Raw genomic sequence first — 23,925 nt, 5'->3', positions numbered from 1 at the left:
GTGTGGCCAGATGCCCCAGCGGGAGAATGGGGGAGGGTGAGGGACCTGGGAAAGCATGAAGGGACTGATCTCCTCTTCCTCGTCCCAGGTCACTGGCCTGAGTCAGCTCCAACTCCAAGGAAGGAAGATGTTTCTAACTAAAGGAGGTCCAGAGTTGTGTTTTCAGCAGCCTGGACTGGACTTTTTTATTCCTTGAGAGTCAATAACAAAGCTACGGGACCAGGCCAGTGCTCCACTCAGAGCCAGAAGAGAGCGTAACGCAGGGTGGCTGAACAGGGCACGGTGAGAACGTTGTTTCTGCCTGGGCCCCGTGGGGTCACGAGCACCCAGTAGAACAGCTGTGCGGGCGCTCCCGAAGCCCTCCTTGGTCTTTGCTTCCCTCCTTCCCTCTGCTCTTGATGAGTTCATCCAGAGGGATACTAAAGACTAAATTCATTGTTTAATTTTAAAAATTATCTATTTTTGACCAGGTAATACATGACATGGTTTGAAAATCAAAAAGCATAGTGATACTTGGTAAGATGACTCATTCTTGTACCCTACCTGCCCAGACTAACCCATGAATAAACCATTAACTATTTTTAGTTATTTTGGGGGATATACTTCCAGATATTTTTATGAAACTATTTACTCAAGAAAATAGGTATATATATATATTCTCCTTGACCTTTTTAAACCAGATTGTAGCACACTATAAAACAGTTATGAACTTTGCTTTTATTTACCTGAGGCTGTAATTGAAGATCTTAGAGATCTTTACATAGATCTTGAAGACTTTTGGATCCCCTTTTTTAGCTATTAGTTACTCCCCTCATTCACCCATTCTGCCAGCACCTTCATCTAGCAGTTCCCAAATACATGCTCCTCCTGACTTCTCCTTTGTTCCTGATTAGCCGGACGGTCCATCCGGTATCCCAGACTCAGCCTCAGAGTCCCTGCTGCCTCTTCTGCCTTCCTGTTCTTCCAGTCAGTACCCTGCAGCCCATCTTCCCCACCCCCACCCCTCCACCTTGGCCTTCCTCTCCTGGTGTCTAACCCAACACCATTTCCTGGCCCAGCCCTGCGCCTCCCACGCAGCCTGTGCACCTTGACCCAGATGATCTTTGGTAGGTTAACGGGGATGGATCTCTCATTCCTGATGTGGACACTTCCCACTGATTCTAGATTGATGACAAGCTGAGGCTTATCCTGTTTTTCTCTCCTCCCGCAGGAATGCTCAAGCCAGCATAAAGAGGGTGGGCCTCTGCTCCTAGCCATCCTCCACCCTTCCTGGTGTCCCCTGCCTGCTCAGGCTGCTCACCTCATCTCCCCTTGCAACTTGTTAAAACCCTTCTCCCCCTTCAAAGCTCACTGGCAAACCATTGAGAATTTCCTAATTGGGGCTTTTGCTCCCACCTTCGTCCTGCCTCAGCACAATGCTTTTAGACCAACCATAGACCCCACCTGCCTCTGTGCTGGGTAACAGATTGCAAGTGCCTGCAGGGTGAGCCGGTGCCTTGTTTGTCTCCTATTGCTCCACAGTATGTACTCACTGCCCTGCTCCATTGCAGGTGTGCTTTTGAAATGTAGTTAATTGATTTGAATGGAGTTGCAGACATTTTTTTCTCCCTCCTAACCTGTGTCCTTCAGAGTTCACCCTTTATCCCCCCTGGGTATTGTTTACCTTCCTTTTATTTTACAGACTTTTGTTATTATTTTACCTTTTTGTGAAAGTTTCAGCTGGTCAGTTTTAATGAATGGAATGTTGTACAGTCTTGGCCCTCCTGCAGCTTCCTGCCCCAGTTCAAGTTCATTATTTTGACTTGCATAGCAGTGGGAAGCAACATGACCCTAGCAGGTTAGCTTCCCGCACTGCCTATGAGGTTGATCATGATACTGGAAGGCTTCTGGAGGGAGAATGAAGCCTAGTGGGGTGAATTCCATTATTTAATTGTACGGTTACTTGCATGTTCAAGATGGGTAAAAACTTTAACCCGATGAAATATTTGCAGTCACATTCTGTGAAAAGTGGCAGGTCTGAGAAGATGCCCACCCTTTCTGGTGGGAGTGGGGGGCATGTGAATCCAGATACCCTGCCAGGACTGGACAGGCCTCTCTCATTAGATCAGTTCTTTTAGGTGGAAGACATTTCAGATGCCTAGAGGGTTGTATGTGAGAGACCTGTGTTCACTGAGTTGACCACCAAAGGAGAATTACTGAGACCCTGATTACAGGCAAATGGAAATCTGGGGAACAGATAAATGGCTTTCAGGCAATGGTTTTTGCATTAGAGCCCTTTCAGGCCATCTCTCCCCATCTCACACTCAATTCCTTCCTAAATGCCCAGACAGGAAAACATGTTCTACTCTTCACACTCTGAAAAGAGGTGCGAACCTATGCCAGGACTTAGGTTGGAGTCTCTGATGCAGAAAGGTGGTGTACAAGGTGAAGGTTAATATCAGGCTTCTGAGCTGAGACTCTGTGCTGGCACATACTTTGTGCATGACCTTGATCTGGTTGCTTTTAACCTCTTTTTGCCTAAGTTTTCTTATGCTTAAATGTGGAAGGGGAGAACCTGTTCATAGTTTGGGGATAAAATCAAAGATAATAAATGTAAAGCCCTGAGCTCGGTGTCTGGCATAAAGCAAATGTTAAATAAACATTTCCTTACTTCTATTATTACTCTCTTAAATGATTAAGAAAGACCTCTAGAGGTTGACCTGAGATGCAACAACTAGATCAGAGAGAGCAAGTAGATTTCACTCTGCCTTTAGGTACCAGGCAGCCATGGCACCCCCTGCAGGGAAGGCTGGGATAAGGGGAAAGAGGGTTCCAGACAGGGGTCATCCATGACCTGGCCTCCTGAGAGGCAGTGAAACACAGGCAGACAGCTGGGTTTGGAACCCCATCTCTGCTCATAGCATGCTAATAAAACCTCCCTGTGTCTCAGAGTTTTTCATCTGTAAAACGGGCTGCTGGAAGACATAAGTGAACAAGTGTACAGAAACGTCTTTAAACAATGTCCAGCACACTGTGAGTGCTTTGTAAATGTTAGATATTTTGCTTATCCGATTTCCAGACCTTGTCTTGGCCTGGGAATGGTTTTCCTGTAAGGGACTTAGTGAAAAACCTCTCTCTGAGATTCTGTTTGTCTCAGTTCTCCCAGATGGATGGAGTGAGGTGATGGGGGTGTGGGGGCCAGTGTTCTGGGACCAGGGTTGATAGCTTGTGGGGTGTTCCCAGGTCTGCTTGCTTAACTATTAACTGCTAAAGAGAGCTTTTCTTCACACTAAATCTGAATACAACCTGGTACTATTTGGTGGAACTGGTTGGTGTCAGGCTGTGTATTTACAGGAGGAGCCTTCATTTATGGAAAGTCTGTAGAACATGTGCTATGTACACACATAGTCAGGAGTCAGAGCTGAGAAAAACCCTGAGAGAGATACAGAGAGATGAGGGGGCCCCACCCTGATTACTTCTCCAGCTGTGGGCCTGCAGTAATCTCCCTTTGCTCAGTGATAGTTAAAGGGGAGGGGGGGCACACCATATTTTGACGAATAAAAAATAGGATGTTCTAGATGCCCTCTGCTAAATTGTTAGAAGCAAGTTCTCCTGTGAACTATCCCCCACCCCCTGGGAGCAGAGTCTCCGCTGAGCCACCCGTACTCCTGCACTGCAGTGGGCACTGCCAATAGGATCCTGAGCACTCCTCTCCCAGTGTTTCCCCCCTGGCCAAGGACGGAGTCGTGTATCAGCTGCTGTGTTAGCCAGCACGAGGATATAGTTCTGAAGCATTCTTTCTGCTTGTCGGCTCTGGGTTTGGTGTTCTTGGCCAAGGGTACCCTCTGTGAGCATTTGTTGATGACTTTGGCCAGAGTTCCATGTGGACCCTTGAAATGCACCAGTTCCATGCTACCTCATTCCCATCACTCTGGGGGGAGGTTTTGGAAGGTGGACTGTTAAAAGACAGCCCCGTTTTCCTGGCACTGAGAAGCAGGTGTTTTGCTGTGTCCTATGGCCCACTCTCCTATCAAGTTCCTAATGGGGAGACAGCAGTGCCCATTACAGTGTGGTCAGGAGCTTGCATGACCCACCTTGGTAGACATAGTTGAGTTAAGGTCTCATGAAATCTTCATGAAGAAATGATCCACACCCTTGAGATGCTAAGCCTTTATGAACTGTTAGACCTCGCTATGGGTGACAGAGAGTTGGGATAATTAATGTTCACTGCTAATGGACCAACATTCCAGAGGGAGGAAAACCTGGGGAAAGAGAACCATAGTACTTAGGACATCTTGTAGGCCAGTGTTTCTGGGCCTTTTTCTTTTTTTTAATAGCCACCCCACCCCCAGGAGCCTTTTAAGACATTTATTTCCCTGGTTGTCCCACCCTCATGGAATTATAATAGCAAAGAGGAGGGCCACAAACCATTGTAATATGTAAGATTCTTTTTGTCCCTTAAGAATCACTTTTCACTTCATTGTGGGTGATACTGTCTCTATTGAGAATGCATATTTTAGACTGAGACTCTGACCTTCCAGCCCCAGCTATAATAGCAGGAGTGATTTGGGGTGAGCAGCAATAGAGGAGGACTAAATATGAGATGGATTGACTCCATAAAAGAAGCCATGGGCATGCATCTACAGGAGCTGAGCAGGGCTGCTGAGGACAGGGCCCTGTGGGCATCACTCATTCATTGGGTCACCAGAAGTCAGAGCCAACTCAGTGGCACGTAACACAACACAGTTAGTACATGTGCATAATAGATGTGCCTGCCTGAGACTTGGAGCCACATAGAGCCAGCTCAGTGTGAATTCAGAAAGATTGGGCCATTCTCTTTCTCCAGCTTCCAATTTTCCACTTTCACAAACACTAGATGACTATCTTCAGGCAAGCAACTTGGTCTGCATTTAAGATAATTTCCTTGCTTTGTTTGTTTTTTTTATTAAAAAGTAAAATTATTATGTCAAAAAAGAACCATCATGTTACAGCACTTAAATACTGCCAGTCAATATCCAGATGAGTATCCCAGGGATGCAGAAGAAAACCTCTCTTCTCTGGACCTCTGTCAGGATTGAGCAGTATAAAAGTATTGGCTAATTTGAAAGGCAAGGTGGTAACTCATTATTGCTTGAATTGACTTTCTTATGGTGGTCAGTGAGGGTGAAATTTTAGATCCCTTTGTCTTGTTGAAGGGTGGAAGATAAACAAGTTTCCTCTCAGTAGCCCACTGACTGCCAATGCGGTGGCTACGTCTGTTCTTTCCCACTGACTTCTCACACCTCCCTTCATCTTCTAGACAGTTTTATCTGAATTATTGACATCTTGATGATGACAGCTGCTAGGATTTTTGAAATAGGTTTTGAACGAGAGCTCTTTAAAGGCAATTATACTCTGGGGGCAGACCAGTTTGTCTGCACTTTGGCCCACTTGTGTGCAGACACCTGGGCTGTCTTTACTGTTGGGGGCCAAGATGTGGTGAGTTCTTGGTAGAGACTCCCTCTGCAGCAGTTCTAAGGTTTGGAATGCCACACTGATGAGTCATTGAGGCTTGGACAATACCTTGAAGGTTTGCTTTTGTCTGGCTTAAGTTCACCTTTTGGTCAGTGTCAGCTCTGGCATGAAAGATCCAATGGATGTTGAATTGAGCCAAGAAAAAAATAAGCAAAAGACATCTGTTCATTCCATAAATACATACGGCGGGCTCACCATGGTGTTGACTATACAAAAATGCTTCAGACTAGGTCCCTGACCTTGCACAGCTCACAGTCCATGTGGGAGATAGGAATGCAAATTAGTGACTGAGATACAGGGTGGTTTGTTCTATAATGGAAGCACATGAAGTTAGGAGGCTCTCCTAACTTCAGAAGGAAGTTTGGCCTAACTCTCTCTAGTGAGATGGGGAAGGGTCAGGAAGAAAATGAAAAGAGAACATGATATTGAAGTTCCATCTTGGAGAACCTGGTGATGTTCCTCAAGTAGACAAATGGGGGAAGGCATCCCGGATGTACAGAGGCATGGACCTCTGAAATAGCATGGCATTTTGTGTAGAGGTGGGAGCAAAAGGTGGCAAAAGGGACAGTGAGACTTGAATGCCATCCTGAGGTGGTTTCCTTATTTTCAAAGAGGCCATTGATTTATAAAGCACAATCAGACATATTTTGGGGGAGTAAACTCAGAATTTTCTGGGGGCTAGTGTGGCAGTGAGAGCGTGAGGGCGAAAAGCAATTCTACTAATAGTATTATAATTGTAACTAGGCACGTGAATTCTTGGGATCATTTTCCCACCATAGTTTTTGGAAAGGGATTAGCAATTGGATTAACAAGAAAAAATAGAGCAGCCACAAGTATTTAAGAGGTGAATTCAGTAAAATGTGATGGCTAAATGGATGTGTAGCAAAGATGAAGGAAGATATAGAGATGGAGTTCCCCTTTCTGTCATGTACAGCTGGGCAATTTGAGGTCCAGGAGGTACAGCAGGTGTGAAGTGTGGCCATTTAAGTAGAAGGTGCTGATTGGGAATTTGTGGTATTGGATATACTAATAATTGCCAATAATGTCTTGTGTTTCTTTTGGTATTTCAAGAATGGTTGCACAATTTTCAGTAATGCTACTAGTTATTTATTGAGGCGATACCAAGGAGAAAAACATGGAGATGTTTATTTCATGGGGTACACTAGGTCAATTTCAACTACTTTTCTATTAATATTTATGTCTTCTCCTTCCAGGGGATGGCCAGGTGGATTTTGATGAATTCATGACAATTCTTGGCCCCAAACTCGTGTCTTCAGAAGGCCGTGATGGTTTTCTTGGAAACACAATAGATAGCATATTCTGGCAGGTGAGTAAGATTTTTTTTAATATTAAGTTTAACAGTAAACATGTGTCTAGGACAAATTATTGACTCTTGAGTTCTTGAGCTTCTGTACAGCACATAAAGGTCTCTTCTGGGCTGAAGTGACAGACATTTCTTGTTGTCTAAATTGAGGTCCATACTAGGTCTTCTGAACAAAGAATCAGAACTATACTCACTTAAGGCTTGGGAGAGTGAAATATCCTCCTATTCTTTCCTTATATCAAAAAGAGTTTTATAATTTGAAGAAGTGAGATTTCTGCCCTTCTGATTCACAAAAGTCTTTTTCCTTGGTACACTTAAAAAGTATTAAAAGACATAGTATTATCTGAGTCCAGTTCTGTCCCTGGATCCAGAAGACCCTTATTGAGAGGATGTCATGGTTATCTTGTGTATTGGGATCCTATCCATACTCTTGTCCTTACTAGGACAGAATGGTTTTACCTAAGAATTTGTGTTCAGTGCTTCTCAATTTGCTTCTATTTCTATCTTATAAAATCTCTTAGGAAAATTCCCCAAATCTACCTTTGAATTATTAACATGCTGTGAATCATTAATCTTATAATGTGACTATTATTTCATGATTATGGAATTTGGGGAATGGGTTATCCATGATTATATAAAAAATTGGAGTCAAATAAGTTGACAGGTTACATTGACTTATTGATTAAACACGTAAAACACCATTCAGACACAGCATGGTTTCTTTAATTTCTTGATGTGTTTTTTTTCCTTAACCAAAGGCATTTCTGTAACCTAGATAAGGAGTGCAGTTGACACATATCTTTTGTATGATTCTGTTACCCATCTTGCATACAGCCATCAAGTAGTTAGTAAGAACATGTCATGTGCCCTGTAGTCTAACAGTCACTGTGGATTTTATAGAAGATGTTCGAGACACAGTCCTGGCTAAGAATTTGGTTGGGGAAACGCAATTAAGAAAGAGAAAGAAGTGATTAATTGGTGTTATGGTTACTAGACTGTAATCTCCTTGAGGCTGGGGACTTCATTGCTGTAACACCCTTGGTAACTGGCACATTGCACACAGCATGTCCTCAATAACATTTTTTTTTTTTTTTAATAGAAAGACTAGAAGTTCAAGAAAGGAGACAAGTATGGTCTTGAGGGGTCAGATAAGACTTCAGGAAATGGGTGTACTTGTTTCAAACCTTGAAACATGAGGGAGATGAAGTAAGCAAAGACAGAAGAGAGAGCAGTCCAGGCCTGTCATGAGAGTTTGAAAAGGGTGGAGGCTATGAATGTAGGAAAGTCACTGAAGATAACATAGGTACCGTTTAAAGGGAGAGACCACAGGACCACTGGCAGAATGGATTTAGGGCCTGAAGAAAGAGAAGAGTTGAGGTGAGTCCAAGGTTCTCAGCTGGCTTTTATTGACAGGAATAAGATCATGGAGAAAATAAGTCTTTGTGGAATTCTAAACGGGGCATGTTGAGCGTAAGTTGAGGCTCAGATAACCAAGAGAAGGAGAAAAAACTGTGCACAGCTCAAGTCAGGGATGGACTACAGGCAAGAGACCAACCCTGGGATTCATCAGAGCTGGTGGGTAGAATCAAAGGCAAGGATGAACTCACCAGGGGAAGATGCGCAGATGAAGGTGAGCAGAGAGACAGGACCTGTTCCTGCAGAATCCAGGGCAGGGAACCATGAGATGGGGCCTCTGATCTCCACCCCACACAGACACGTCTGGGGAATACCATCTCCCCCAGCTGTGGTCATGAAAAGCCCTGCCTCTTCCTAGAGAAGAATCTCCGTGACCCTACTTGCCACTTGATAAAAATACTTCATACTAAACCTGCAGGTATGACTCCATGCTTGGAAGGACAGACAGGTAAGAGTGCCCTGGCAGAAATGAAAAATAAATACATAGTTTAGAGGGTATAGAAACACCTTTTCCTGCCTGGTCATCTTTTAATCCATATGGATCCACTCTAGGTGAGCATCAGGAGTCCTCTTCTTGGTTCCCCTTCTTTTCTGTTCTCCTTTATTTCCCCATGCTACCCTTTGGCCCTGCCTTCAGGGCCCATCTAGCCTAGGAGAATGCTGCAAGGTCTTCTCGGCTCTAAGCATTCTTCTTGGCCCCATCCTGGAGGGGAAGGAGCTGCGGGCACTTAGAACCTCATGTTTTCTGGGTTCTTCATAGAACATCTACACAGAGAGGAAATGTTTCTCTTAAAATAGATTGACTGCCTCTACCATAATCTGGGTCGGCTGTTATGCTCACAAAGCCTCTGTGTTTCCGTCTTATCAAAGACCCTCCTCCTCACCCAAGGTGAAGGATGGGATGGGGAAAGGAGAGTAAAGGGGGAACATTCCATTCTGAAATATTGAAATGAATGTGGGAACATGCAGTCTTGTGGCTGCGGCTTTCCTCTCCTGCTCTTGCTCACTCAGATCAGAACTTCATGACCAGCAAAGGAGAACAGACATATCAATCAGTTCTCAGGAGTCGGTTGTCCTCCCCTTCCCCCGCCGTCTGTGCATTCAGAGACAGGGTGAAAAATGGTACTTAAACATCTAGGCATCTGGTTCTTCCTGGAAAATATTCATATTTTCAGTGCTTCAGTGATTTAGTGATTTTTCGGTTTCAAAGAAAGTCGTGTGTGTGCGTATATGCATATGTACATACTTGTGCATGTTTGCTTTGCCACAGTGGTTGATGGTCGTGTAGAAGAGGAGCAGCAGAAAGGCAGCTTACTGCACTGGCTATCCAGGCTGGAGATAGTAATATCAGAGATATCATATTCTAGAAAGGAAAACACCATCCATTTAAGACACTCTGACAAGGCTTCCTGCCATGGATGAAGTCATCTTCCTATGGAAATAGACTTGATGGTATACCTGGCAGGGTGCACTAATGACCTATTTGCTGCATAATTCATTACACCAAAGCTAGTGACATAAAACAACACTAAATATTTGCTATCTTACACAGTTTCTGTGGGTCAGGAATTTGAAAGCAGCTCAGCTGGGTGGCTCTGACTCAGGGTCTCTCATGAGGTTTCAGTCAAGATGTTGGCTGGGGCTGTGATCATCTGAAGGTTTGATTGGGGCTGGAGGGTATGCTTCAAGCTTCCTCATGTTGCTGGCAAGGTGATGCTTGCTGTTGGCAGGAGACCGCAGGTTCTGGCCACATGGATGTCTCCATAGTGTGGCTTGAGTGTCCTCATGATGTGGCAGCTGGCTTTCCTCAAAACAACTGATCCAAGAGAGGACAATGCAGAAGCAACAATGTTTTTATGACCTGGCCTTGGAAGTCAAACTCTTATTATTTCTGTGCTATCCTCTTGGTTACACAGGTCATCCCTATTCAGGGTAGGAGAGGACAAGCTCTGGAAGCCAGGGTCACTGGGGCCCTTTCCCACAAAGGGTAAAGACTCTGACCTTGGGCTTCAGTCTCTGATCTGACTTTGCTGCCACAGGCTTCTGTTTCTCCCAGGCTTTGGTTTCTTCTTATCTTAGAAGAGACCTGTGGCCAGGGCTGTTCTCAGTGTTCTAAGAAGTAATCCTACCAGGCAGTAGGTTCATCTTGCTAATCAAATCTGTGTCCAGTGCCCCCTCCTTGCTGGCTTTCTAGCCTACAGTGCCACATTAAAAAAGTCAAGTGGGATTCTGCAAAAACATCTATTTATCAGTTGGTGCTAGTCCCAAAAATTATGAGCCCCTGGCTCTTTTCAAGAAATTGGCATCGGTGATAGCAGAATGCAACTGGTTACTAATCTGAGGGACATGCTCCAGTGTCTCCATCCTCCCCGGGTGTTCACCCTCGGGGTGTGAGGCTTGCATGTTTCTTGGCAGCCAGTTCAGAACCTAAATGTTCTGAGCTTCCACTGGCCCATACGCAAGCTGATCATAGCTAGTCTACCCCACAGCTGTGTGCAGTGCCCGAGACACTGTTTCCCTAACTGAAAAGTGCATGGGACACTTAATCCTCAGATCTGGTCCAGATCAGGGCCTGTTTGTCACACTGACTTCTCCAACAACAGACCTGCTCAGCATCCTTTCCAGCTGTCCACTCCTCCCCATCTGGTGGGATATACACAGCCGTGTAGTGGAATACCTACAGCTGTTCCCCAGCCATTGCCCTCTGTCACTCCTCCCAGACTTCTTGCTCTGGTCTCATGTCTTCCCTGGCTTTCCATTTCTGCTGTGGTTCTTGACTCTCACTTGCTGTCTCATGGGGACATATGAGTGCCAGCCCAAGGGCCATGGCTGAGATGGGAGAGGAGCTGGACTTAAAATTCTTAACTCGTGGGCAGTTGAGAGCACTTGAGTTTCGATGTTCATGATATATGAGAGAAACACATGAAGCTACAGGTCCAGTATAATCCATCCCTGGTTTGCATAAAAGGACTGGAAAGAAGTATAACGGAATGTCGACAGTGATTTTTCATGTGTGGTAGGAGAGTGATCCTGTCTCTCTGTATTTTCCCAAATCTTGACAGGGGGCATGTGTTATTTCTATGATCGGAAAAAGAAACAAAAGAAAATGCAGTCTGTGGCTAGTCAGGTCTATAATTTTTTCATCTGCAAAACTGGGGATTGCCTACCCCATGAAGTTGACTGTTAATAAAACTTACAGGGAAAGCAAATTTTTAAAAAACAGAAGAAATCACGTTCATTCCTGTGAGATATTTATTGCATGGGCCCAAGTCATAGAAAATACCAGGGCCTTTACTCCCCCCCCCCCACCCAAGGACATTTTTTCATTTCTTTTAGAGAGAGAGGAAGCGGAGAGAGAGAGAGAGAGAGAGAGAGAGAGAGAGAGAGAGAGAGAGAGAGAGAGAGAGAGAGAAGCATTGATGTGAGAAACATCTGTCGGTTGCCTCCCACACATGCCCTGACTGGGAATCAAACCTGCAACCTTTTGGTGTCCAGGACAATGCTCCAACCAACTGAGCCACCCAGCCAGGGCGGGCCTTTACTTTTTTGAAGGATAGCTTTTACAGCAGGCAGAGTCTCTCCTCGCATCAGCTCTAGCACCACAGGAGTGTTTTCCCCTCAATATTTTGTCAATGTGCCACTCTGTCAGAGTTTTGGATCCAAAGCTGCTGCTCCTCAGTTCTTAATCATCTAATGGAACCTAAACAGCTTTTAGCAGCAATGCCCATCACGAGGCTTGTTAGGTAGATTTACAGCAAGTGCTTGAATCCCCAAAGCAGTATTACTGCATTTGAAAAATGGAGGATGGAAAGCATTAGCATCAGGAGTGGGTCTCGAAGTGTGTTCCTGAAGCACCAGCAGCAGCATCACCTGGAACCTGTCAGGAATACCAGTGCTTGGGCCCCAGCCCGAAAACACCGAGTCAGAACTTCGGGCGGTGGGCCCAGCACCTGGGTTCCCCCGAGCCTTCCAGGTGACTGAGTTCTTGCCCAACTGTCAGAGCCCCTGGGATCTCAGTGCCCCGTCATGTGAGGCAGGCCTCTCATCAGGCTTACTGGTCTGACTCAGACCTTGGTATTGGATTTTTTTACAGATTTGTTCATATTTATGAGTACATTTAGTGTTTAGTCTTTATGACACTACTGGCATACTTTGAAAATATTGCGAGTTCTGTTTCAGACCATTGGAATAAAGCGAGTGTCACAGGAAAGTGAGTATCACAGGAGAGCCAGTTGTAATTTTTGCTGGCGGAGGGTCTTGAGTTCAGTTTGTAAAAAATGCAACATCTGTGATGAGCAACAAAGCGAAGCGCAGTAAACCAACAGGTGTTTTACTGGGAGAAAAATTACATGTCCATAAGTAACTAATTTCTACCTTGGCAATGCCTTTCTAAGCACAAAAGCAATGGAAGAACTCATAAATAAAAACTACTAACCTATTAAATTCAAAGAATATTTCAAAAGCTAACAAACAAGGAAAAAATGGTTATTGATAATGAGCATTTCTGAAGCAACGTGGAAACCTCTTAGCATGACAAGAGAGAAATGGGATGAGGAACAAGAGAGAATTGATACATACTTTCTTTTTTTTTCTTTTATTTTTTTGAGATCGATACCCACATGCATTTATTATCTTCTCATTTAAAAAAATATCATTTACAGTATATATATAGTTTTCATGTACAAATGTATCTTGACAAGGGGTGGGAAGTAGAATTGCAGAAAACTTTAATTTTCTACTTCAAAATTTTGTGTTTGAATATTTGCAAAAAGCATACATTTTTATTTTTTAAAATACATTTTTATCTTTAAAAATTGAAGGGAAACTATCCATCGAGTCAGCACACTCATAAAAACAAAACAAAACAAAACGGTGTACTAACTTATTTTCTTCATAGACACACACTTGATTTCACAGTCCAAAAAAAAAAAATGAGACAAGTAAATCTAGATTTCAACCAGTCATTTGACAGTTTTGTTTTTTTAAAGTATATTTTATTGATTATGTTGTTACAGTAGTTCTAATTTTTTTCCCCTTTGCTCCCCTCTGCCCAGTACCCATCTTCCCTCTAGCAATCCCACCCTGCTTAGTTCATGTCCATGGGTTGTGCACATAAGTTCTTTGGATTCACCCTTCCCTATATTATTTTTAACTTCTCTCTGTCTATTTTGTACCAATCGACTATGCTTCTTAATCCCTGCACAATTTCCCCATTTCTCCTTCTCCCCCCTCCCAGCTGATAACCCTCCAGATGATCCCCATACCTATGATTCTGTTCCTATTCTGGTTTGCTTACTTGGATTTTGTTATTTTTTAGATTCAGTTGTTGATAGTTGTGAGTTTGTTGTCATTTTAGTGTTCATAGTTTTGATCTTCTTTTTCTTAAGTAAATCCCTTTGACATTTCATATAATAATGGCTTGGTGATGATGAACTCCTTTAGCTCTACCTTGTCTGGAAAGCACTTCATTTGCCCTTTGATTCCAAATAATAGCCTTGCTGGATAGAGTAATCCTGGTTGCAGGTTACCTCTCGTCACATTGAATACTGCTTGCCAGTCCCTGCCTGCCTACAAAGTGTCCCCTGAGAAATCAGCCGATAGTCCTATAGGCACCCCTCTGTAGGCAACTCTCTGCCTCTCTCTTGCTGCCCCCCAGGACTCTGTCTTTATCTTTCACCTTTGGCATCTCAGTCATGGTGCGTCCTGGTGTGGTCCCCTCTGGGTTCAGCTGACTCAGGACCCTCCATGTTTCCCAGACCTGTATGTCCATCTCCTTCACAAAATTTGGGAATTTTTCCTCGTTTTATTGAGTTCTTGCTTCCTCATTCTGCATTGGTTGACTGTTTTTTTCTTCCTTATTTTCCAAATCATTGATTTGAACCCCAATTTTCTTCCCTTCACCATTGATTTTGTGTGATTTTTCTTCATTTCACTTAGCATAGTCTTCACTTCTCTTATGCGTTTGCCATACTCAAGCATATCTGTCAAGCCTGTGAGCATCTTTATCACCAGTGTTTGGAACTCTGCATCTGTTAGGTTGTCTGTCTCCTCTCATCTGTTAGGTTGACTGTCTCCTTGTTGCTTAGTTCTCCCACTGGAACCTTGATCCATTTCCCCTTTTGGGCCATACTTCTCTGTCATCTCATTCTGACAGGCTCCTGTGTTTGTTTGCCTCCGCATTCCAGTTAGAGCTGTCGCTCCTGTTATATTGTAAGGGGTGGAGCCTTAGGGATTCATCAGTACAGGGCGACCTGTTTCACCACTTTGTGGCACTGTATGTGGGGGTGGGGTTTGAGAGGGAACAATCCTGCCTGTCCAGCACTCGCCCCTTTTCCAGGCATCTCTCCCACTTCTGCACCAGACTGGCACCCCTTTAGCTGCTGCCCTGGCCGTTGTTCCCAGAGTGGGTGGGTCTGCGGATGTTCTAGGACCATGGGGGCCCTTTAGACAAGCAGACTCTGCTGAAAGACTGGCAGTTTCTGCCTCTGCCCCAACCCCCACTTCTGCACAGTCAAAAGCAATGAGGCTTGATTTTCCCCAGTGCTGGGACTGTGAGCTGCTAGGTCCGGTGAGGAGTTGTGATCACTCCCCACGTATCCCTCCTGACTTTAAAACATGTGACTGCGCTATCTGCCAGCCTGCCACTGCCACTGCTGCCGCCGCCATACCATGTCCTCTCCGCCCCTCCTACCTGTCTGCATGAGTATTTCTTCTTTATATCTTATATCTTTGTTTGCTGGACTTCCATGCAGCTCGATTTTCTGGAACTTCTGGTTTTTTCTAGTTTTGAGATAGTTGTATTCCTTCTTAGTTGTGGAGGGAGATGCAGCATGTCTGTCTATGCCTCCATCTTCGATACATACTTTCCACAAACATATTTAAACAGTTGAACCTCCCTCCCTGAAAATCTAAGAAATGTCAATTAAAATAGTAATTGGATAACTTTTATCTCCTATCAGATTAGGAAAGAGTAAAACATATGATAATACTCAAGGTGAGATCAAATGTGCAAACTGGGAGAAATGTAAATTGTGAAGTTTTTCTGAAAGCTATCTAGAGATACTTTGCCAAACTTTTCAAGTGTTTCAACCCTATAAATTAAAAATAACTCTTAAGTTCAGAACTCTATCATTTCAAATTAGTCTGAGATATAGCAAATACTGTTACAAGGATGGAATATTGTACAATTATTTAAAATAACATTTTCGCTTTACAGTCTGTGAAGATTGACTTTATAGTATCATTACATTGCTATTCTACACTTATTATATATCCATTTATATTCACAAAGAGACCAAAATTGGAGAAAATTGAATAATTCTGATGATACTAATTATTTTGGGTTGGAATAAAGGTGAATGTAATTTTTTCTTTATCCTTGCTTTTATTTTCTGAAATTTCCACAGTGAGACCATAGGATCTATTCTGTTATTTTCAATGAGGTTAACAAAGTCTCAAATTAACAAACTCATATTCTAAAACAGCTGTTTTCAGTGATGAAAAATAGTGATTAGAGTTTCTCAGACATATGTTCATTGTATGGTAAACAGAGCACAAAGTTGATATGAGAATATAAGAGCATATAATCAAAATTGCAGTTTCCGACCACCAGGAGGAAAGAAATCCTTTTGAGGCTTCTGAGTGAAGCCTCAAAGACCCCCACCCCCCACCCCCAAGACTGCTGGGTGACCCTCTGCTGTGGAAACCATGGGAGACCTAAGCTGGCTGCAGTCCCCCAGTATATCAGTCAGCTTATATACAATTAGTATGCTGAAAACTCACATTTTAGGAGAACATATGAATTGAATTTATAATCAGAAACAAATAAATTTAAAGTGATTTTTAAAATCCCTTTTAACTAATTTCATGACTGCTTCCTGAGTCTGTGGCTAGGATGGACTGACAAGTGACCTCAGCCAAGAGAAGGAAAAAGTCACTGGTTATACAATCAGGAAAGTCCTGATACCGGTGGCTGAATTTGCATATCCAATGGAATCTCCCCAAGTGTTATGTAAAGTTATTTTCTTTCATTCACTCTACTTACCATCAAGGGACTAACATGCAGAGTCTATATAATCTGTAGACTCTCAGAAAAAGCATAGTTTCCATCCAAAGTCACTTAAATGAAGAGGACAGGAGAAAAAGGAAAGATGGTTGAACTGATTCTATCAAGGGTAGAATTTTCCATTAAAATTCAGGGGAGCAGAGAAAGGAACAAGGGAAGCATGAAAGCTGTAGGGACATCCTGGGGTCAGACAAATCCTCTCAAACCCACATCAAGCAGCATCCAAAAGTATGTTTCTCAAGGGGACACAGGTCTCCTGTGCTTCAGGGACAGTCTCTTGGAGACACTTAAAAAAATTATTGAGTGATGATTGACATGTAAAAGGCTATGTATATTTAATGTATGCAATTCAGTGAATTGGGGAATAAGTACACAGCCATGAAACCATCACCACCATCAAGGTCATACACATATCCATCTCCTCCCAGTTTCCTGCCCTCCCTGTATTATCATTATCATGACTACTGCTAGGGTTATTATTTTGTGTGTGTGGTAAGAACACACTTAACATAAGATCTACTCTCTTAGCAAATTGAAAGTATACCGTATTGTTAGCTATAGACACTATGTTGTATAGTAAGTAGATCTGTATAACTTGCTGATCTGACATAACTGGCTGTCTAGAATAAAGACTAACAATGAATAGCCATGTTCCCAGGTTTTAAAATTGAGTGTTTTGTGGCTATTAAGAAAGAGTTAATTGACATTTAGGGACAAGCTCTCTGTTTCAGGTCTCATCAAAACAAGGAGTTTGGACATGGTTTTAGTAGTAGCAGTACTCATCAGAGTGATTTAAGCAGTGGTGTGGCATGCAATTTACATGCAAATGACATCATTGTGGTTGTGTGGAAGGAGTGTAGGGAGTGGACATGGGGACTCGGAGTTATTTCAGGCGGTAGAGACATGCTGATGGCTTACACCGAGGGTGCGAGCAGTTGAGGTACAGTAATGAGAAGGGACAGGGACAGGTGCAGGCTTTATTTTGGAGGGTAGAGCTATTCACTAAATAAAATTGTGCTATTTTCCTTATGTATCCTTCATTATCATTTATACCTACAAATAGCCTTATTGGCCCATCCACTATTTTTGCCTTAAATGTTCCTTTTTGGATATTAATATTAACCCTATCTCATCTTTTATTTTCTTTACTGGGTATATTCCTACCCATCCTTTTCCTTTAAAAATGTCTACTTTGGTAGGTGTCCCCCTCTTTATAAAAATCATAGTGTCAGCTTTGTTTTTATAAGCCAGTCTGACAGAATCTGTCTTTTAATAGTGTGGTATAATCCATCGGCAATCCTTTTATAACTGGTGTTTGTTCACAGTTCAGTAGTTCTATATTGTTCTTTTTGGTTTTAAGCTTTGTCCTTTGTTTTCTGTCTTTTGCTATATGGATTGTTTTGTATGCTTTATCTCCTAAATTAAATACAAAGATAGCTCTTCTTGCTATAATCCTTTTACTGATTTTTACTTTTATGAAATAAATATTTAAAATGGTATTTGTCTGAATATTGAAGTCAAAAGAATAAATAACTTCTGACTTTTCCTAAAAGGAAATTTGACTTTTTATTCTGTCTTTTCACTTCCCAATTTTTGTTCATTTAATCTGGCATTATACATTCTGCAATTTTAAGAAACAGCCCATGTACACCCCACCCAATTTCCTCCAGTGGTAACATTTTGCAAAAGCTATAATACAATATGTAAGTAGGATTTTGACATTGATAAATCCACCAATATTCTTCAGATTGCCCCAGGTTTACTTGTACTCACATTTGTGTGTGTGTTTCCTGTTCTACAGTTCTATTGTATGCACAGGTTTGGTTTCTCCACCACCACCGTGAAGGTAGTGAACACTTCCAGCACACCTCCTACCTTCAGCCCGCCCCTCACTGCTGCCAACACTAATCTGTTTTCCATTCCTAAAATGTCACTTCAAAAATGGAATCATACAGCATGTAACCTTTTGGGATTCACTTTATTTTTTCACTCAGCCTAATCTCCTTGAGATTCATTCATTTATTCAAGTTGTTGTACATCAATAGTTCGCTGCATTTAAGCTGTGTATCAGTAATAATATATCATGGTATGGATATGCCACAGTTTATTTAACCATTCATCTGTCAATGTACATCTGGGCTGTTTCAAGTGTTTGCTATTATGAATAAAGCTGCTATTAACATTTTTTTGTGTGTGCAGGCTTTTATTTTATAAGAAACTGCCTGGCTGTTTGCCAGTGGCAGTGATATATAGTTTACATTTTTACCAGCAATGTGTGAGTGATCCTGTTCTTCCATATTCTCTCCAGTTTTGGTATTGTCCTTCCTTTTATTTTAGCCACCCTGAGAGGTGTATAGTGATGTCTTATTGTTTAATTTGCATTTCCCTGATGGGTAATTCTTTCCAGTACTTATTTACCAACTATATGTCTTCTTTTGTTCACGTCATTGGCCCCAATTCTAATTGGATAATTGTTTTTGTTTTTTTATTTTGTTTTATGTTGAGATTTCCTGGCTGGTTTAGCTCAGTGGATTGAGCGTCGGCCTGCGAGCTAAGTGTCGCTGGTTCGATCTTCCAGTCAGGGTACATCAGAGAAGGAAAACTCTGACTCCAAAAAACCTCCGCTGCCTTGCGGCATACCTCTTCAGGGGAAAGGCTAAGGGAGTAAACCCCGACAGAAAATCCGGAGCCGGAGTCCCTAAGGCGGTTTGACGTTGTGGTCAACACCGGCAACTCCTGCGGCGCACCTGAAGCCAAGCTGTATTGACTCCGTCTTTCCCTTGGATCCTTCAGCTGCGAAGAGAGGGGGGGTCTGCTGCATGGGCAACAGCAGACCCTCCACATCACCCTGCCCAGGCTCTGTAGCTTCAGCATCATCGCAAGATGTCGATTCAACACGGGAGGAGACAGATACCATGTCACTCCCGAGTCGGACTGCACAGCCATTCTCGGCGGTGCAGATAGACTCTTAAGAAGCTACACCATCGTCTCTCGAGACAGACGGCTGCCGACGACGACGACGACGACGATGTTGAGATTTGATAATTCTTTGTATATTCTAGGTACTACTCCTTTGTTAGATATGTTGTTTACAGATAACCTTCTCCCAGTAAACAGTTTATCTTCTCATCCTCTTTACCTAGGCTTTAGCAGAGCAAAAGTTTTTAATTTTGATGAGGTCCACTTTATCAATTTTTCCCATTACAGATCATGCTTTTGGTGTCAAGTCTAAAAACTATGCCTAGCAATAAGATATTTCTCCTGTTTTTATTATTTTTTCAAAAGTTTCTACACTTTTACATTTAAGTATATGTCTCATAATGAGTAAACTTTTGTAGAAGGTGTGTGGTTTAAGATGCGGTTTATTTTTTGCCTATAGATGTCTACTTGCTTCAGCACCATTTATTGAAAAGGCTGTTCTTTGTTCATTGAATTGCTTTGACAATTTCATCAAAATTCAGTTGAGTGTATCTATGTGGGTTGATTTCTGGGCCTCTGTTAGCTCCATTGGTCTATGTGTCTGTCCTTCTGCCAAGAGCACACTGTTTTGGTAACTGTAACTGTGTAGTAAGCCTTCATATCAAGTAAATGATTCCTCCAACTTTATTCTTTCATACCAAGATTGTTTTAACTATTCTAGGGTCTGTATTTTTCTGTATAAATTCCAGAATAAGGCTGTCTATGATTACTAAAACTTTGCTAGAATTTTGATAAGAATTACACTAAGCATATAGATGAATTTGGGGAGAACTGACGCCTTTATGTTCAGCCTCCCGGTTCATGAACACGGTATGTCTCTTCGTTTATTTCAGTCTCTTTGATTTCTTTCATCCACATTTTATTGTTTTCAACATACAGATTTTGCACTTATCTTAACAAGTCTATACCTAGGTATTTTATCTTACTTGGAACAAATGTAACATGTTCATTATTAGTAAACAGAAATGTGAACTTTTTTCTTGAGTTAATGAGGTGATCTGCAAATAGAGACTTTTATTTCTTCCCTTCCAAACTGTTTGTCTTTTATTTTATTTTCTTACCTTATTAAGCTGGCTATAACCTCTATAACCTCCAGTGTTATGCTGAATAGTAGTGGTGAGAGTAAACATTTTTGGCTTATTCTCAAACTCATGGGGAAAGCATTCAGTCTTTTCAGTCTTTCAAGTAAGTATGATGTTTGCTGTAGGATTTTTGTAGTTGTTCTTTACCAGGTTCAGTTAATTCGCCCTTTATTCTTGCTGAAAGTTTTTGTCATGAATAATCAGTGTCAATTCATATGATTAAATGATTTTTATTTTCTAATGTTTTGTTTTGGTCTCAACAAAAGTCATATTGCTTTTATTACTAAAGTTATATATACAGCCCTGACTGGTGTGGTGAACTCACTGGGTTGGGCATCATTGTGCAAACCAAAAGGTTGCATGTTCAATTCCCAGTCAGGGCACATGCCTGGGATGCAGGCCATGTCCCTGGCTGGGGGTGTGCAAGAGGCAATCGATCAATGTTTCTCTTCCTCTCTCTCCCTCTCTTTTTCTCTCTTTCAAAATAAATAACATCTTAAAAAATGTTTAAATATTATATGTACAGTGTTCACTAAAAAGTAATAATCTTTATTACTAAAGATTATATACAGTGTTCACTTACAAATTTGAACATAATTAGGTTTCTTAGCCCAGAGCTTCTCAGACTTTTTAATGTGTTGATCTTTTTTAATTTTAATTTTAATTATAGTTGACATACAATATTACCTCAGTTTCAAGTATAAAACATAGTGATTCAACATTTATATACCTTACAAAGAAATCATCACAATAATTCTAGTAACCATTTGTCACTGTGCATAGTTATTATTATATTATTAACTATTTTCTATGCTGTGCATTATATCCCTATGATTTACTTTATAACTCAGTATTATATAGCTGGATGATGTGATGATTTTTTACTGTTGAACTTGCCTTGCATATCTGAAATGAATCTGACTTGGTCAAGACGTACAGTTTTTTAATACATTAATGGATTTAGCTTCCTAGTACTTAGGATTCTTACATCTAAGTTCATCAGAGATAATTGTTCTGAAGTTGACTCTTTTTGGTACCATTTGTCTGGTTTTGGTATCTGGCCTCATAAAATGATTTGGGAAGTGTCTTCTATTTTATGGAAAAAATTGTGTAAAATTGGTATTAATTCTTATTTAAATGTGTGGTAGAATTCTCCACTGTAACTCTTTGGGCCTGGAGATTTTCAATTGTAAATTTAATTTCCTTACTGCTTCTAGCACAGTTCAGATATCTATTTCATCTGTTTGAGTTTTTGACAGTTTGTGGTTTTTAAGGAATTGATCCAATTCTTGTAAGTTGTTGCATTTATGAATAAAAAGTTGCTTACAGTGTTTCCTTATTATCTTTTTAATGGTTTCAGGATTTATAGTGATATTTATAGTGAAATATAGTGATATTTCATTCCTGATATTTATGATATGTCTTCCTTTATTTCTTGTCACTCTTGCTAGAGGCTTGCAAATTTTATTCATTTTCTTCAAAGTATCTGCTTTTTTATTTTCATTGAGTTTCTCTACCATTTTTCTGTTTCCAATTTCGTTGACTTCTTTGTTATTTTCTTTCTGTCTGCTTTTTGTTTTGTTTTGTTTTGTTTTTGTGTTTGTTTTTCTCTTGTTGTTTTAGTCTTTTCCTGTAAGAACTTATATTATTGATCGATGTTATATTTTCACTTTATTCACTTCTTTTTATTTTTATTAACTTTTGAGTTGTGAATTATTTAGAATTACATTATTAAATTTCTACATATTTAGAAACTTTCCTATTGCCTTTTTGTTGCTAGTTTCTAGTTTGACACCATTATGGTCAAAGGACACATTCTGTGTGATTTGAATTATTTAAATTAGATGTTTGTTTAATAGTCTTGGATATGGTCTATTTTGGTGAATATTCCATGAGCACTTTAAAAATATGCTTTTTTTCTGTTGTTGGATAGAGTTTTCAGTATATGTGAAGTGGATTCTACTGGTCAATTGTGCTGTTTAGCTCCTCCATTTACTTGCCAATCTTCTTTCTAGTAATTTTTCATTTGGTGGAGGGTAGGGGGAGCACTGAAGTTCCCAACTAAAATTGTGATTTTGTTTATTTCTTCTTTAGGTTCTATCCATTTTTGCCTTACATATTTTGAGGCTCTACTTCTGGTGTGTTTACATTTAAGATCATAAATCCTCTCATTAACTCATTTGATGGATTGATCCTTTTACTGTTACATAATGTCCTCCTTTGCCTGTAGTAATTTTCTTGCTCTCAAGTCTACTTCACTGGATATTAATATAGCCACTCCTGCTTCTTAAAATTAATATTTTCATGGTATACCTTTTCCCATCCTGCCTATATTGTTGAATTGGAAGTGAGCTTCTAATAAATAGCATACAATTGTGTAGTGTTTTTTATCCACTCTGTTGATCTCTGTTTTTTGATTCACCTTAGGCCATTTACATTTAATTATTGAAATGTAGAAGCCTGCCATTTTATCTGTTCTCTGTTTGTTTCCTTTGGTTCTTCTTCCTCTGTGATTGTTATTTTGTCTTCCTGTAGGTTATTTATGGTATTTGTGAGTACATCTCCTTGTATAGTTTTCCTAGTCGTTGCACCAGGGGTTATGACATACAGATGTGACAGCACAGTCTACTGGTATCAACACTGCACCTCTTTGAGTGGAGTATGAAAACCTTAACACTTGAATATCATTGCCATACATGGAATTATATCTTTTTTGTCTCAGTCATTATATATGATTTACAAAACTCATGAGGAAAGGATTGTCTGTTGTCTGTACCCATATTTCTGCTCTTTTGGTTATTCTGTCTTCCTTCTTGCTGCTCCAAGATTCTTTCATCATATTCTTTTTGTTTGAGAAAATTTCTTTAGGTGGTCTTTAAAGATAAGTCTGATAGTGATAAAATGTTTTTTCTTCATTTGAGAGTGTCTTGATTTGCCCTGATTCGTCAATGAAAATTTTGCCAGTTACACCACAGATAATAGCTCTTTGTTTTCAAAACATGGAAATGTGCCAATTCCTTTTGGACTGCATGATTTCAGATGAGCAGTCTGTTATCATCGGAATTGTTTTCCACTGTAGGTCATGCATTGTTTCTCTCTGGCTGCCCTCCAGTTTTCCAGAGTTTTTAATCACTTAAACCTTAATTATGAAATGTCTTGAAATGGATTCATTTGGGTTTATACAGTTTGAGGTACATCATCTAGCTTTTTGAATTATAGATTTGTGTTTTTGGAAATCTGGGAACTTCTGGCCACCACTTTTCCCAACACTTTATGTCTCTTCTCCTGGAACTCTGATGAATGCTGGATCTCTTTATTGCTCCATAGGTCTCTGAGGTTCCGTTATTTTTAAAAATCTATTTTCTTTCTGTTGTTCATCTTGAATGAACTCTATTAATCCATCTTTACGGTCACTGATTCTGACCTCTGTCATCTTTACTCTATTATCCCATCCAGCAACTTATTTTTAGAAATTTTATTTTTCAGTTCTATATTTCTACTTGGTTCTTTATTTATAATTTAAAATTCCTTGTTGAGATTCTTCTCATTTTTCATTTGTTTGAAGG

The 23,925-nt window shown here is 40.9% G+C and overlaps 1 protein-coding gene across 4 annotated transcripts in view; it reads left to right on the top strand.

Annotated features, from left to right (window-relative positions):
* CALN1 (calneuron 1) overlaps nucleotides 1–23,925 on the top strand; it is a 508,279-nt gene that overhangs the window by 324,785 nt on the left and 159,569 nt on the right. For all 4 annotated transcript variants that reach the window (XM_090279122.1, XM_090279123.1, XM_090279125.1 and 1 more), the window contains one exon: nucleotides 6,708–6,820. In XM_090279122.1, coding sequence (XP_090135248.1) covers nucleotides 6,708–6,820 — 113 coding nt within the window. The remainder of the gene's footprint in view (nucleotides 1–6,707; nucleotides 6,821–23,925) is intronic.

The sequence above is a fragment of the Furipterus horrens genome, unplaced genomic scaffold (genome assembly GCF_987537825.1).
Source record: "Furipterus horrens unplaced genomic scaffold, mFurHor1.1.pri manual_scaffold_5, whole genome shotgun sequence".
Lineage (NCBI taxonomy): Eukaryota > Metazoa > Chordata > Mammalia > Chiroptera > Furipteridae > Furipterus > Furipterus horrens.
The sequence above is the reverse complement of the archived record's forward strand: the minus strand, read 5'-3'. Positions and strand labels throughout refer to the sequence as shown.